Genomic DNA, 16945 nt, shown 5'->3' with positions numbered 1-16945 from the left:
CAGTGAGAGTTCTGTGGAAATAGATTATATATATATGAAGTGTTCTATAGTTTCTGAGAAAAGCAGTGTGGTCTCAGAGGTTCCAACAGGACAGGGTTGGAGAGGCAGGATTTAAAATATGTGTACCACGAAATTCTGTGTCATTGTAGCAAGTTCATATGATTGTTGTATTAAATAACAGTATCTTCCACTCTCTTAATAACAACAGGAGGGACTGAGTAGAGTGCAGATATATTTTAACAGTGGCTTTCAAGGTAACATAAAAATCAGCCAGTAGAACAATTGTATTTTGGTGTTTCCTTTCTGTGTAAAGTTACAGACAGGCTATCTTTTACTCTTAAATCATTTTTATTCTTCTGACTCATTGAGTCTTGTTGGCATTTGTGTGATGCCACTGCATCCATCCAATGACTGAAGTTCAGAACTATTTTAGCCTAGAGGCTGGGAACGAGTCAGAGTAATTACTGATGGTTGCACGTCAGAAACTTGTGTAGCTGAGATCAGGTCATGGGGCAGGTCAGCCTGGATCATGTCAAATGAAAGGCTTTGAGGATTCTCTGGAATGGTTTCAGACAATGATTGGGATTAAGGGCCCTGTAGGTTGCAAACGGATGCTGGGTGGTGATGGGGATGTCAGAGCCATCTAGTTATTTAGGTACTGCCCGGAACAACAAAAGTAATCTGGTAACTTGATTTGACTTTGTATATACACATTTAATACCTGCAGTGACTCCCATTGAAATGAATGGAGATGACAGCATGAACTTTACTAATCTTCAGTAAGGGTATCAGTCCACTTATTACCACAGTATTCTCCCCTTTTGCTCATGGTGTTTGAATCATACCTGTTGTTGTATCTTTCTTAAAGTCCTTGTCCAATTGTTAACGCATCCTCGTCGTCATGGATACAAGAGCTCTTTGGACGATTATTTATTGAATATCTTTCTCTCAGCACCCGATGAAACAAATGTCTCCATTCAGCTCAATGCAAGTTTCCAAAACAGCTTGACTGATCCCTAATGTTAACCAATAAACATTTTTGCAGTGGTTCAGTGGTGGGCTTCATATAGTTTTGCACACTTGTTGCATGTAAGATACCTTACAGCTGCTGTCTTTCATTGAAGCTTCAGTTAATCATTTTTTCTTCACAGACCTTTTAAAAATAGAGGAAAAACTTTTAGGCTTAAATTGAATCTAATATATGACATTGTTATTTCCCAAATTCTTCTCAGATTAATTGATTTGAATGTATTTTTGAGAGATGTTGGGGTCCTCCTAAAATGTATTTTTTAAAGGAAGTTAAAATTATGGCCAAGATTTTTCAAAAGTGCCCAACTTGGAGCACCTTTAAAGGCACTTTTCATAATGTCCTCGGTATTTGCTGCTTGAAAATCAGGCCCCTCTTAAGAGGTCTCAAGTTGGGCACCAAAGAAGTAAGGCACCTAAAATCACTAGTCACTTCTGAAACCTTGGCTTAGATTCTTTTTGCAAACATCATGTGGTATATGTTCTCTAAAGCCTTTCTTATGCTGGTGTGTTCTGTGGAAATTGTCCACCAGTGACCTTTGCAGCAGTGAAGCTGCAGTTGTGGTAATGCCACAATGGGAGACTTCTTTTAAAAAAAAAACCTAATGTAGATAAAGCCCTACTAGTTTCTGAAGAAAAAGCCATCAGCCAGGAAGCCTGTTTGCCTTTGTATTGACTCTTAAAGATTTTCTGCTTCTGGTCATAAACTCATAACTTTTTTTTAGGCTGACATTCTGTATATGGAAAGATCCTGCTAAAAAAGTGTGGTTTCTTTTGTGGCTGCATTTATCTTTTTTCTATTAAACACTTTCTTGTTTTTCATTTGTGGAAATATTAGGTGCAGCTGTAACATTCTGAATGACTTTAAGGAGACATCCAATCTTAAAGGTGACTAGTAACGTTACTAGTGTCTATTGAATGCCCAGGAGGTGTAAGAATGTAAGAGGAATTCAGCATACACAGTCAAGCTCAATTTTTTGTCTTTAGCTGTCATGACACCCAGCTCTGCTGTGACAACTCAGTCTAGATTGCAAGTTCTCTGGAGCAGGGACACTATTTTACCTGCTTGTAAAGTGTCTAGCAGTCTGTTAGCCCTATGCTAGTAAGAAATAATGATATATTGTCCTGTTAGGACACAGGTAATGGCAAAACTTCCATGAAGTGTGGAATGGCCCAGAGAGGGTTCACTAAGTACCAGCTATTTCATGTACATGACTATTCCCACAAGAGATTCTGAGAATCACACCATGTACCTGCGACCCTATGTGCCAGCAGCGCCATGCTCCAGTGGAGTTTTATCTGTTATGTAACAACAGAGATGGAGCCCTTGGAATGACTCTGGTGATCTCAAAAGATCAAGGTTAATTTTTAGCTTTTCAGGTGTGAATTCCTCTTTTGAGCCTGGTCAATGGGGGCATAACTGGCACACACTCAGGTTAATGGGCTTCAGTGTTTCTTTACAGTTACCTTGTTTCTAAACATTAAAGGTTATATCATTCCTGTGACAAGGTGGTTTAAAGAATAACACAGGTTTTTAGGTTTGCAAATCTGTGAATCTCTGCCTTTGAGATTTTTTTTTTCTGACCGTCATATGGGAGGATATCCTCTGCCCTCTGCACAAAGATGAGGTTATGTATGTGTCTTGTAGTACTCTTCTAAACACTAGTTGGAAGGAAACTTTTTTTTTTTAGTAAGTCTGGACACTTTTTTTCCCCTCTTAGATGGCATGTAATTTTGTTCATGTACACATTAACATACAAAACAATTGGGGCTGTTAATCTCTCTTCAAATTACATAGAAAATTAAGTTCAACTATATTTCCAATACAGTGATGAAATGGGTGTTCGTGTATACAAACATCAACATGCTTAACTATTCGCTTTTCCCTCTAAATATATAGGCCTCAGTCTGTTTATATGCAATATAAGAGTTGGGTATAACTTTATTAAAAGACAAATTTTAAGAACTGCATCCTAAACTGCTTTATGGTATTGTACCCAAACATTGCATTTCAATGAAGGGTTCAATTTCCTTTATAAGAACAGTCCTGAAACCCTAACCACAAAGTTGTCCATGGTCATGCAGTAGTTCCATTGTCTTCAGTGGGATTGATCAAATGATTAAGGGTTTACAGGATTAGGTTCCAAGTTTGTAAATTGCTTGGAATGAAAGGTATATTGTACATGCACCAGTATAAATGCATCGCACCAGTATAAAAATCCAAACCTCAAAACTTGCATGAAGTAGCAATTGCTGTTTTTAATTGTGCAGTCATTGAGTGTATACTGAATACTGTGCAGAAATAGACAGCATATAGTCTCTGTTTCATAGCGTTTACAGTGTGCATGACCCAAACTGATAGTCCCTAGGTTCAGATCTATTTGAATTGCTCAAGTCTTTTGCAGTAAAATATGTTACATTATAGAATAATTGGGAAAGGCTGATGTGCACAGTCCATAATGCAGATTGATAAAGGAAACCAATCTCTAAAATGGTTAGATGACTGTACAAGAAGAGAAACCAAATTATTTGATTTCCTCTCCTTCTCTACATGACCTAGATTATTACCGTACTGTCTATTGATGCTTTCCTGTACAACATCCTACTACCTCTGACTCTGGCCTGGAGAAAGCTGGAACTCAACACATTCCTAAATGTTTTAACTAGTCATCTCTTTTGTTAGGACTTAAAAAAAATGAAAATACCCCCCGTCCCCCCGACCCCCCCCCCCCAAAAGAAAAGAAAATCCCTCTCCTCCACCCTCCCTCTAGCTGTGTCTCTTGTCACATTAAACATGAATAAAACACACACTGAAAAGGAGACCCTCTGAGTGAAAAAACAAAACCTTGCTAGCTTTCCAGTGTGAGCAGGATTAATTGCAGTTAACTACAATGCTAAGTGATAATACTTATAATATGATACAAATCATGCTTGAGCAAACTGACTTAGCAGCAACTTTTATAATATTCTTCTGCTAGATGGGTTAGTGGGGGGAATGCAGCATGTAATGATGAAATGCCATAGATGAAAATTGGTATTTGCAGGTTAATTTTTCAAACACCCTATCTATGTGTATGGGGTAAGCTGCACTTCTGTGACTCCACTTCCCCATCCCTAGAGGAGGGCAGTCAACTGTACCTGTTGTCTTCCCTCAGAAATTTCAGCAGGGGAGAGGCAACTCTAAAATTTATCAGGGCTCCATAAGAACCTTGCTGGGAGAGGCATGAGAGCTTGCTAGCACATTATATCTATACACAGTATAGATATACCCCTTCCTAAGTGACATGAACTGAACTGGAAAAAAGGCCCACTTACAGCCTGGAAAAAGTATGTCTATATGGAGCGGGTGGTGATGGGGGGTGGTGGTAATAGTGCCATAACTATGTCTGTTTATATTCACATAGGATATGTTGATTTCCTCTCCCGCTCCCATAGAGACAAGGCTTGATTGACTGCCTGGCATTATATTATATTAGCAGTGTCAGCTCTGCAGCAGAATTAAGATTTTGGGTGACTTACACTGCTGTCTACCCCTCGCTTCTGGCAGATTTTTCAGCCCAGAGGGCCCATGCCCTGGAGAGCCCAATGAGGGGCCTTAAGATTCAGGGAAATGAATGGGTAAAGCAGGGTATCACTCTCTTTCACTAGTGTCAGACTTACAAAAGGCTTTTAATAAAAGCCAAGTCCAGGTTGAATCCCATTCCCCGAATGAGTTTGTGGAATGTTGGCATTCCTCTGTGGTCACCAGAAGAACATTGAAAAACAGCATAAAAAAAAAGAATTGAAACTGAATGCAAAACCTTCCCAGCAGTGTTTGATTCAGTGCTCCAGCTTTGAACTGAAATTTAGAGATATGTAGAATAGGGAGCATCTTTGCTACTTGCCAGCAAGTATTCCGCAAAATCTGAATCTATGGGGGCTAAAACACGGGCACTACCAGAAATGCAATTTCTGGCAAGCAGTAACTTGAAGGTGTTTCTGTGCATGGCTCAGCCAGCTATGATCACTTTGACCTGGTACTTCTGGGAATGTCAGACTTCCAAGAAGACCATCCATTGGTTCTTATTTTCTGTTCATTGACAGAGCTGGACTGTAAGGCCTGGAGAGAATTCCTCTGTTCTTAGGATGGTAATGGCACAAACAATGTTAATAAAGTTCCCTTCCCTATTCTCCCATAGCCAATGTGTCTGGTCCCTCGTATACAAGGTACAATCTCTAGGGATGAGTGGGTTGTTCAGGCTGTCCATTCAGTCCTTGGAGCCTTTGCCATCCATGCCAACCCAGGGTTTTGTGGTGTAGACAACTGTCCAGTAGGAGCTAGACTGCTGCCACCATTCTTCTTACAGAAGCTACTGAGTGATACACTCACTGGTCTCTGGGGCTGAATGAAGGCAAACAGGATGCTTTACTTGCTCCAAGCACTTAAAAGTAGCATGTGGTAGGCACACTGGATAATCTTATGTCCATGGTCCATGAAATAAGACGTTTAAGTAAATAAATGTCACCAGGACACTGAAGACCTATAGGATAGAAGGGAGGGCTGACTAAAAGCATGAATGGATAATATCAAAAACTCATTCCAGGGTAGGCCTGCTGCCATGGAACATGAAGATTAATTATATTCAACGTGGAATAAAAGGTTAGCTACCAAACTTGAACAATCAGTACTACCTAACGGATGTGTGTGACCTAAACACATCTACAGATCTACAATATCCTGATTATTGTAGCTAAAATAACTGCTTATTGAAGAGTCAATGCACAAATCTTGTAGCTAAAAACTGAGACATGATTTTTAAATCATCTGAAATTTGTTGGCACCTATTTTATTTAATTTATATAAAAGGAGGGATGAGCAGCCGTCTGAGTTATCACCTTTAGCACTGAACTCATACATACTATTGAAAATTCATATTGCTTCTATTATTTGGTCATAAAAATGGACCTAATGCTTGTTGGCTTTAAAATACCTACTAGTGCTGCTTTCTCTCTCCATCTTGCAAAATATAAGACAAGGCCAAAGCTTAAATTAAAATCCTCAGGTTCTTATCTCCTTCCCACAGGAAAGCAAATCTGTGTTGAAAACCGTAAAATTAAGAGGAGAGCAAGGATAGCATAATTTAGCAAAATATCATGGCACTAGATTCTGAGCTATATGACTGGAGGGATGGGTCAGACATTAAGAAGATACTGCCTGCTAATGCAAGTTCCTTAAGGTGGTGCTCTGAAAACAACGAAAGCAGAAAATACTGCACTGGTTCCCAGCCACTGTCCTTCATGCACTTTTATCAGCCTTTTTAAAAAAAAAAAAAATGGAATGGTCCATTTAATAACGCTTCTAGTTCTAGAAATCTAAAGAAATCCTTGATTTATACTTTAAATATAGTCCTAAAATCTATATTGTGCCAGGATTTGAGTATTGAGATTCAAATAAAATGCATTTCGATGGTCTCAATTCCTAATGTTTGACAGTCTGTGTCCTTGCAGAGCTTTAAGAGCACTTTTGTCTGAATACTTTCTTCATTTTTAATGAAAAACCTCTGTTTGTGGCATAAATATTTTTGCTGAGGGGCAGCACACAGAATGATGGGGTAGAAATGAAAAGTAATACTATCTGTTACGTGCTGGGATTACTATAGTATAGTCCTGCTATGAGAAAAGAGGAATGATGATTAAAATATAGGAAGATAGGTAACATGCAAATGGCCTGGTTATGTCTCCAAAACAGTGGTTTTCTAGTTAGTGCCTTTTTGTAAGGAGTTGGGGATAATATTGGGTGGTCAGAAGAATTACTGGTGCTGGTATTTCTTTAGCTTTAGGGCACTCCTGCATGGGTCAGTCAAACACGTTTTTGTTTTTAATGGCTGTGCATAATTCGTAGAAATTGGTATCAAATACAAGTGTCTATTTTATTTATAGCAATATTGTCTTTTTCAACAATACTGATCTTCTCAGGCATTTTAGCACTTTTCTGTTCTGAGGTTGACATATCCGAGATTCCTAAGCAGCAGGTCTGGTGCTGCACTTCTCCAGAAACTGAGCTGGTATGTTTTGATCATAAGCAGCCTAGTTTGTTAAAAGGACACTGTCAACTCCTTATACCCTCAATTATGCTCTCATGGGGGCCTGTTTGGTTATTTATGAACTGAAATATTTATTTAAAATGTCATCACTCATGGTGGGACAGGAGGAAGGAGAATTAACAATACCCCAGCCGTGTTGAAAATTTTCAGCCGTAGAACACGGTATTAATGCTTAAGAACCAGACAGTGACTTCAAACAAAAATGACGCTGATCAGACTGGCTTCGCTGTTCAAGGCCAAAGAAATGCAAACTGCACTTGGTGGTGGTGAAATAAACTGAAGAGCTTTCACGTTAATTTCATTTCTGCTGTGTAGTTGCTCCTGTTCTGGTGCTCTGTGGACTGCTTGGCCTCTGCTTCCCCTTCTACTAGCCAGCTCCTCCTCTCGCTTCTTCCCATAACCCCACTCCACCAGGCCTCCCAAGAGCAGCTGCAGCTGTGTCTCTACCTAACCCTAGCCACTTTCTGGCTGTTGCTTTGGCACCTTCTCCATCTGATCTAGCCCAGCAGTCTTCAGGCTACCACTCCAAGCCTGACTGTCCTGCCTCATCCCCCTGCCCCTCAGGAACACTCTCTACCAGCAGGTGGGATTCCATGTTCAGGAGCAAGGAGGTTAAAGAGAGTTAGTAACACAAATAAAAATAAGTTTTAAAACAAGACACCAGGAGTGTCCCCCCCCGTTCCCCTCCAATGAACCGTTAGAGAATTGGGAATTATTACTAACGCTTCTTGTTTTTTACTCTCTCTTGCAGTCAAATAAAGTGTCAGTGGTGCAGCCTTCACATGCAGTCCACCCTCTCACCCCACTTATCACTTACAGTGACGAGCACTTTTCTCCAGGGCCACACCCTTCACACATCCCTTCAGAGGTCAACTCAAAACAAGGTGAGTCCACGTCTGACAACTAAAGGAAAGCACAAGGGGCAACTGTGAATGCTGGTTTTGGAGCTCTAGTAACCTGGCGTCCACCAACACCATCAGCTTATCAGTGGATCCATTATAAATCCTGGTTTCCAGGTGCTCAAAACTAAGCAAATGATCTTCCCCTGAAACTTGACATGTAACATGTTAGTATGGGACAGCAGTTCTTGCATAATATAAACATTGTCTTAACTGGCTGTTTGAAGTTGGAAGGGAAAATGCATCGTTTTACCACTTTGCCTTATTGTGTTCATCAAAATATTTTAAAACGATTAAAAAAAAAAATCAGTCCTTGGCGCCCCCTGTTGTGCCCAAGTATTGCAGCAGACAGACAAAATATGAAATCTCAATGATTTGAGACACAGGAAGGTGAGTAGATTATATATTTAAAATCTTAAGTTTCTTGTTTTGTCAAACTTGTATTTCATGTCCTTATTTCCTTTCTATATTTCATCATATTCTAAACAGTAGTGTCATGGAAGAGGAAGGTTCTCAGCTGCCTCTCTCTCCTTACTGCCACTTATATTAATTGAGTAATGGTCTGTAAAATAAGGGTAGTTCTCAGAACACACTATTTGAAGCAAAGTAAGTATAGCAGAATTTTAGGCATGTGCTTTAATTGTGTGAGATTTGTAATCTTGCAAAAAGACTGATTTTTAGGTGTATGCATCTTTAGATGTCAACAATTTCTCTGTGTACAAAAAAACATTCAAAACCCAATAGTTTGCTAAGTTTGTCTCCTGAGTGTAACAGATTTACAGTTTGCTGGGCAGTTTTGTCCTGCAACAGATAAACAAACACACGTCACTGAATGCAATTTGTGGGACTTCAATGAAAGACTTGAGGAGAGCCACAAACCTTGAGTGAATCTGGGCCCAGGTGTAGTGGTGTTTTTTCCTTAAAACCATGAGAAATGTATGGTCTTGATTAATTTAGTCTCTTGGTTCAATTGAATCTAAAACTTGGTGTGGGAATGCACTAACTTGGATTGAGAGAGGTCATCAGAAGTGAAGGTGCACAGAACATGATGGAGACTAGTGGATTTGAGAGCAAGACAGGGATCCCATTAAGATGCTAAGATGGAAGGTGAGAAGGAGGGGAGTGTGGTGTGATGAGGGCAGGAGAGTGGCGAGGATAAGGAAGGGGCAAGCGAGATGGGTAGAAGCTAGACATAAGCAGCACAATGATAAACAAGGTGAGGCTATGGAGAATGGAGGAGTTTTTGTCCAGGGCAGAAGATAGGGGCATAGTATTTGGGGATGAGGAAAGGAAGAACAGAAAGTTTAGGAGCCAGGAGATACAATTGATGCTATGATTTATGAAAACTTGTAGCTAGGAAGCACTAGAAAAGTCTCCTGCTTCCCGATGGTGTTAGGGAAGCCAGTGCCACCCGGAGAAGAGAAAGAAGGCCTGCTTGGCAGCTGCTCCTTTGGGCTTGTGATGGTCACGGTGTCTACTGGGGAAATGAAGGCAGCAGATTTGGCCATGTGGAGGGACTGATGGCAGTTGGCTCAGATTGTGTAGGGAGAGAAGGAAGGTCTTACATATACTTGTGTGTAATCCATAGATGCAATAGGCTGAAATCAGTAGCAGTTGTATCCCTTAGTTTCAGTATTCTTGTATACTCTAGAAGGACTGCCAAGCTGCACAGGTAGAATATGGATGTGAAGGTCTATGGAGCTCTGGTTTTTCTGGATTGGGGTCCTGCTGCAAGCCAATTTCTAGACAAATGGTTGAGTACTTGGCAGTATTGCCTGTTTGAGGGAGGTTTTTCTAAACTCGTCCCATGTATCCCTTGTTGTGTGCTCATTGTATCCTTCCTATGCCAACAACATGGACTATATCCAAGAACCAGTCATGCTCCTGTGTGATTTCTGTTTAACTCCCAAAAGTCTGGCCTGTGAGATGTTCAGAACCTAAGCATTGGGGTGAGCAAGTATAGACCAGGGCAGTGCTCCAGCTCCCATAACATGGACAATAGTACTGACTCTGCTGTCCGTGTGTGTCTTTATCCTCTGCGTTCATGCCCAGAGAGCTATAGATTAATTCCTCAGGGGCCTTTAACCAAATTAGTCAATCCCGTTGCTATAACGCGCCTTCATATGACACTGAAGTTTTATCCTTTAACTCAGTTGCCAGCCTGGGATGGCTCATCGGGCACACAGCACTGAAACAGCATGGGCATTGATATTGAGATTTCAACCAGGATTTGCTTTTCATTTACCCTTCTGTTCAGTTTTTTTTTCCTGACTCCATAGGCCCTAGCTCAAAGTCTTCCCTTATTTATTTTGGTTCCTTCTTTTGTTGTCCTTCTTTTCTCCCTATTTGCCAGGTCTCTCGTGCCCTTAACATAGGGCATAGATCCTATTCTCACTGAACTGGGGGCTGTTACGGAGCTCTTACTGCAGCTCATGTCTCTGATGAGCAGACGAAAAGCTGTTGGAGGTGGGAATGAATGAGAAGGCTGAAGGCCTGTGAGGTGACCAAATACTCCAAGGTTTTTAGTCAAACTAGGTCTCCCAATTTAAATACTATCCATGCACCAGAACCTAATAAAATGTAAAATGACCAGATGTTCCCGGTAAACTAAGGAAGTTTGCTGCCATATGCATCCATTAGTATTTGTATCCTACCTCCTGGTTACTCTTTGATCTGAGGACTAGATAAGATGAATTGCTCCAGGTCCTAGGTGTCCTCTACTCAGGGCTCTGCTAGACCTTGGCACCTGGCTGTGTGGGATTTACTGTCTCTCTGGCAATGGTGGTGAGTTGCTCAGCAAACCGTTAGCATTTGCTGCACTCTTCTTTTAAGGTGCCCTGTACTAACATGGGGCTGAGGTCTGGGAACATGTGGTACACATTGGGAATACAGAACTGGCAAGAGTTATGCTGGCTTTGAACCGGTTTTGCCATATCCAACTAATTATAACCAAAGGCAGAGATTTCACTGGTTGCCATTTGTTCCTGGAGAAATGGCTATCATGCAGTGTTTCTTCTCCATTATTACGCATGTGCAGCCTTGCTTCAAGGTGACTCATCTGGAAATTATGGGTTAGTAAATAGTTATTAGACTCTTACTTTGGGTGCATTTGAATAAACACATAGCAAAGCCATTGTCCAAGGAGACAGTCCTTCCTTTTTTTGCCCTGTCTCCTCATACGACAACAAGGGGTCACTCAAAATGTCAATAAATGTCACACAAATAACAGAAAGTACTACTTTCAAACAGTATGTTGTCAGCCCATGCATTTCACTACCATAAAGCAAGTGATCAATATGTTTCATACTGTACTGTAGCCTGTAAAGGGATGAATAGCTTGGACCAGCAATAACTCATGTATGCTAGCTCAATAAAGACAATCCAATTGCACATTGCAGGGCTTGGGGAAGGAAGAGCCCCAGCTCTTATGTAAAACTGAACAATGGTTTGTGCACAATATGGTAGTCTCTTATTCCTTGGAAGCATTGGGGATTGGCCATTGCCAGAGGCGATACACTGGGCTTGTTTTCACTTGGTATGGCAATTCTTGTTATAGAATCTGTAAAAGGGAGATGGAGTGCTCTGGAATAAGCCAAATTAATGTTCTCTTCTGTCAGCCATCACTTTCTCCCCCCTCCCCCCAGTCCTGTAAACATGAACTGACCATAGATTAGTTTGCAGTTTCTGGTCTTAAATCATTAATTTCAGCTCCTACTGCAGTGTCAAAACTGACTGAGTAGCAGCAACATCATTAAGGTGACATTAAGATTTCTAAAATATCCTTTTAAATCCTATTGAAGTGTAGAGGGATCTTAAGTGCAGATTTTTAAAATATCAACATTGAGTCTCAAAGATCGCATTTTTCTTCTTTCACCTTTGGAGTGTCACTATATAAATATTTAATATCAATTTAAAAGTAGCTGATTTAACATGTGAAGTTAAATTTGCAATTCTTGCTATTCTAAACCCCTCCTCCTGAAGCACATTTTCAATAAACCAATGTCTCTGTGGCCTCTAACCATAATTCTGTATCTCCTTGGAGTTTGAGTTTTAGGTAATACATGAAAACCACAGATCCAGTTGGGACTAGGATTAGTTTTAATCTTGAGGTGATTTTTACAGTTGTAGGACTTTATATTCTGGGGAATGTGAACCAATGGACCACTTCTCATGGGACTCCTATTTTTTTCCATGAAACACTGCCAGTGCAAAACAGATTGACCTTGGAGCCCTCAAGAGTCAACTTGATGAAGAGCTTAGTTGGTGCTGGAGTGACAATCAGAAGCCAAATGAATCATATCAAGTGTGACCATTACAGGCTTGAAAATGATTCTTAATTAACCACTGATCCTCTGTGGTAGCGAGTTTCCAAAAATCTGTAAATTCATAAGGGAACTAGTGAAAATGTACAAGTAGCAATTTACCTAATCTGTTAGCCTGTTTGAAAATGCTTTATTTTTCTCGTTTCATTCAGCTCTGTAGAACACTTGCTCAGGACTCTGTCAGTCATTTCAGTGCAACACTTCAGAGATGAAGTACTGCCAAAGCCTCTACATACGTTTTTTAGATTTCATGGTGACTGCATTGATGGTCATTTTTTCCCTCCCTTTATAACCTGAACCAAGTAGAGGATACAAGCTACTTATTATTCTAAAGGCCGGAATTAATGGTGTTTTTTTCTAATGTTAACTAAAAATGAAGCTAGATTCTTTCATCTAGAGCAACAGTTTTGACTGCAGTGTTAACCATGTTAGTTTTATATTCTAGCATTAATCACAGCATTTTCACTCAAATACCAAACTTATTCTCCATACTCTCTGACAGGCATGTCCAGACATCCTACAGCTTCTGATATCCCTACGTTCTATCCCTTGTCTCCTGGTGGTGTAGGACAGATAACGCCACCTCTTGGCTGGTAAGATCCTCTTGCTGCTGCTTAGACATATATTCACGCACATCCTCTCTATGATTATTAAATGAATTGCAGAATTTACTAATTAAGAAAAACATCATTGCAGTGAGAAATGACTTTTATTTCAGTTTCAAAGATGAAAAAATGTTGATCTTTGAAATTAATTGGATCAGTTTTTTAACATGTACAGAAATTGAAATACATAGATTTCACTTTGAAGTGTGTGTAGTTCTTATGGCTCAGACTTCTGGCTCTTGGCATTTGTAGGATTGCAGAAAAACAGGTCTCAAGAAACTAAAGACCAATTTTTTTTAATAAACAAAATTGCAATTACTTGTAACAAACTTTCAAATATGGATTTTTTTTTTTTTACTGGAAACTGCACCAAAATATAGAACAAACTTTATATTATACTGCCCACAGAAGCTGTAAGATCTGAGAACAGGACTCAGTTACTGGAGAATTGAAATACTTTGTTTAATGTTTAACACTAACTCTATAAGGATCCTACTCCCTTGATCAGAGCAGGATTCCTTTAGGAGCTAATACTTACATTAAGTGTCTCCCATTACAGGATAATCAATAATGCTATCAATAACCTAACTTGTTTTAAGACTGAGATTGATAAGTTTTTTTTATGGAGGTGATGGTATGATGACTGATTATAGTGGCAAATATCTCCAATGGCCAGAAATAGAGACACTAGATGGGGAGGGCTCAGAGTTAATACAGAAAATTCTTTCCCAGGGATGTATCTCCCCACATGCTCAAGGTCTAACTGACCACCATATTTGGAGTTGGGAAGGAATTTGCCAATTTGACCTGGAGGGAGAGATCCAGAGAGTCTTTCACCTCTCTCTGCAGCATGAGATGCAGGTCACTTGCTAGTTTTGAACTAGAGTAGAGTGGATTCTCTGTAACTTGGTCTTGAAATCAAGATTTGAGGATTTCAGTAACTCAAGCCAGCGCTTATGGGCCTACTGCAGGAGTGGGTGGGTGAGGTTCTGTGGCCTGCAATGTGCAGGAGGTCAGACTAGATGATCGTGATGGTTTTAAAGTTTGAGTATGTGAGCTCTGGGTGCTCTGCGCCTTGTAGAGTCAAGCCAAACATCTCTTGCTGAATGCCACACAAGAAGTTAATAGCAAAGGCAGAGCACCTGACTTCCAGTTTAACACTCACTGGTGTCTAGACTGAGATGTCACCTCCACCATTACAAGATGATTTCTGGCTTTGATCAAATGCCAGCATTTCTTCTGAATAACTTTTTGATGCAAAGATTGGGAGGGTGGGGAAAGGAGGAAGGAAACTGGAAGGAGAAGGAAGAAAAGGAGAGATCAGCTAATTGTATTCAGCAGTGCTCACTCATACTTTGACCAGATTCCACAATCCGTTATGCTCTGCCTCTTCCCAGTTCAAGTCTGTGCTGCAGCATTGCTGAGATTTCTACCACTTTTTTCTTGCTTTTGAGCACTCTTCTTATTCCCTTCCCCTGTCCCACCCCATCCAACACATATTCACTTGAAGTGTGAAAACTGTCATCCGGAGCATTATAAATGCCAGCAGCTTTGGAAATGGCAACTTGAAGTCACTAAATCTGTCTATCAGTAAGTGTTTGAATAGAATTGATTGATCTTAGTCTTTCAAAGCTGGATCAATTATTCTGTCTGAACTTTGTTACTTAAGCGCATTAATCCAGTTCAAGAGTTGCATCAATGCCAAATGGAAATAAAGACAATGTAAACTAAGCAGAAAAAGTTCAAAGTGTTGGAAGCAATCAATTGGTGATAGAATTCCCTATATAGAGAAGATACCTTTATGAAATTCTAAAGAATGGGATGGAGTTTCAAATGAGCTGCTTTTAGTCACTTGTTTGCAAAATAACAGTTTTAAACACAAGTGACTAAAACATACTTTCTTTTTTTATACTTTCTAAATAAAATATAACCTCTCTTTAGCTCCTTAAATGTGCCGACACCTTGTGACATGCTCTGCGAGATGCAAAATGAAGACCGTTCTGGAGTCTCAAAGATTTTTCAGAAGAAAACCCTCCAAATAGTTCTGTGGGAGCCAGACTGTTAATACACTAATAGTGGGTCAGATTCTGGTACTTGTACACTGAACACAATGGGACTACTTATGACACACTGTTCCACAAGTTAAGGGTATTGAAATCTGGCCCAATGACTTAAAACTGGGTGATTTTTTTTTAAAATGAAAACTTAGATTACAAATATCTTTTCAGTGGGGGAAGAGAAAAATTGTATTCAGTGCAAGTGTGTAGACACTCATGAGCTACAGAATACATGGCACATAACTGTTTATGCTACCACGCTGAGTTCCCATCAAGTGCTTGTGATTCTAGGATATCTTTTAATACAATATCATATGATTGATGGGTTCCTTTCTTCTGTGACCTCAGGCAAGGTCAGCCTGTATATCCCATCTCCAGTGGATTCAGGCAGCCCTACCCATCCTCACTCTCAGTCGACCCTTCCATGTCCAGGTAGGTGTAGGAGATGAATGACTGACTGGGGAGTAACTGCTGGCATTAGAGGGCAAGTTGCTCTTCTGCTTGCATCTTGGTCTGCCTTTGCTTGCTTTTCAGTCAGCTAAAAATTTATGTATAATTTTAACATGTTTGTGTATGTACAGTTTGTCTGGATCCCATATTAGTCTCATTCTGCTTTTCCCTGGCAGTCAGTGAACTATTGACATTAGAAACAGTTATGAATTGTATTAACCAATAATCAAACCATTTCATATAAAATGGGCATCACTGTTTGACAACATATTAGGAAATACCCCAGATTTTATTCTTTCAGTATGAAACCAAGTAAAACATCTCATTCTAGTTTGAATTCTGTAATTATACTCTTACATAGTTTAAATTGGGTACTGTGCCATGTGGAAATAGGCAAAACTACTCTGAAGTTGGAATTTCTTAGCCCAAAGGTATTTGAAGGAAAAGGATGCCAAAAAGCTGTAAATACACATGGTATGTCTGTACTGGTGTGTGAATCAGGCATTATGTTTACATATTAGTGCAAGCAAGCAATGCTAACTGAGACTTGGCTGTGCCACACTCAGAATGTGCTATATATAATGCTTTTGCACTCTGGAAAGATGGCTTACACATCCTGTGCTTGGTGTACACACAAGGTTGCAATGTCCCATCTCTGTATTGTTTGGCTTTTAAGAAGATGTAGAGCTTATACTGGGATTTGGATTGTCCACCTGATAAGTGGTGGTCTCTGCACAAATTTTTATATTGGCTTTTGTGGTTAATCACTGTTCCTCTACTCCTCTTCACACGAACTATAGGCATGTTTCAGTCAGGGGATCAAAGAGGAAAATAGCTACTCTGCCAACAACAAACATCACCCTTCCCCAATCTCATTCTGTTGTGTTACTAGGTTCTCTTATGCAAATCACTGTAGCATAAGCTTTAACAATAACAAATGCAAACTGATCTCTTTTTGAGCTTGATTGTGCAAGTACTGTCCACCCAGGGGCCCCAATCCAGCAAGCTACTTAAGCATGTGCTTGCTTTGAAAGCACAGGGGCTGTTTCACGTGTTTAAGTGCACTGCTTGATTGGGGCCAGAATGCTCAGCACCCCGAGAACCACAGCCCTGATTATGAGGATACTTTTTTTTCTTCCCCTATCTTGACACGAAGAAAGGAAAAATCATCTTTGTTCCAGAAGAAGCAGGTTTTTTCCTTCCAGAATACCAGTTTTTCATTCAAAGTTAAAAGATTAGCCCAGAGTGTTGGGGAAGTAGGGATACAGGTGAAATGATCTTGGACACTTACATGTTTACTTTAAAATATTTTGAAAAGCAAAAGGTTTTAAATTAAATACTAGCATATCTATGGGATTTTTTTTAAAGGACTCGTATCTTCCTCTTTTTTCCCCCTGCATGGCAGTTCCCTCCTTTGTTGGCTGGTGATGGATATTTTCAGTATTTATATACTGCTGTGGAAATGCACTTTTTGGTTAAGGGAATGAGTACTTTTATTCCTAT

At 40.0% G+C, this 16945-nt stretch overlaps 1 protein-coding gene across 3 annotated transcripts in view; it reads left to right on the top strand.

The window, feature by feature from the left end:
* LEF1 (lymphoid enhancer binding factor 1) overlaps positions 1–16945 on the top strand; it is a 91484-nt gene that overhangs the window by 44850 nt on the left and 29689 nt on the right. For all 3 annotated transcript variants that reach the window (XM_067568192.1, XM_067568190.1, XM_067568191.1), the window contains exons 5-7: positions 7861–7993; positions 12833–12923; positions 15341–15424. In XM_067568192.1, coding sequence (XP_067424293.1) covers positions 7861–7993; positions 12833–12923; positions 15341–15424 — 308 coding nt within the window. The remainder of the gene's footprint in view (positions 1–7860; positions 7994–12832; positions 12924–15340; positions 15425–16945) is intronic.

Source organism: Emydura macquarii, unplaced genomic scaffold (genome assembly GCF_026122565.2).
Source record: "Emydura macquarii macquarii isolate MOO-44397 ecotype Brisbane River unplaced genomic scaffold, CSIRO-AGI_Emac_v2 contig_2863, whole genome shotgun sequence".
In the NCBI taxonomy this organism is placed as follows: Eukaryota; Metazoa; Chordata; order Testudines; family Chelidae; genus Emydura; species Emydura macquarii.
Note: the sequence above shows the minus strand (reverse complement) of the source record. Positions and strands in the feature narration are given on the sequence as shown.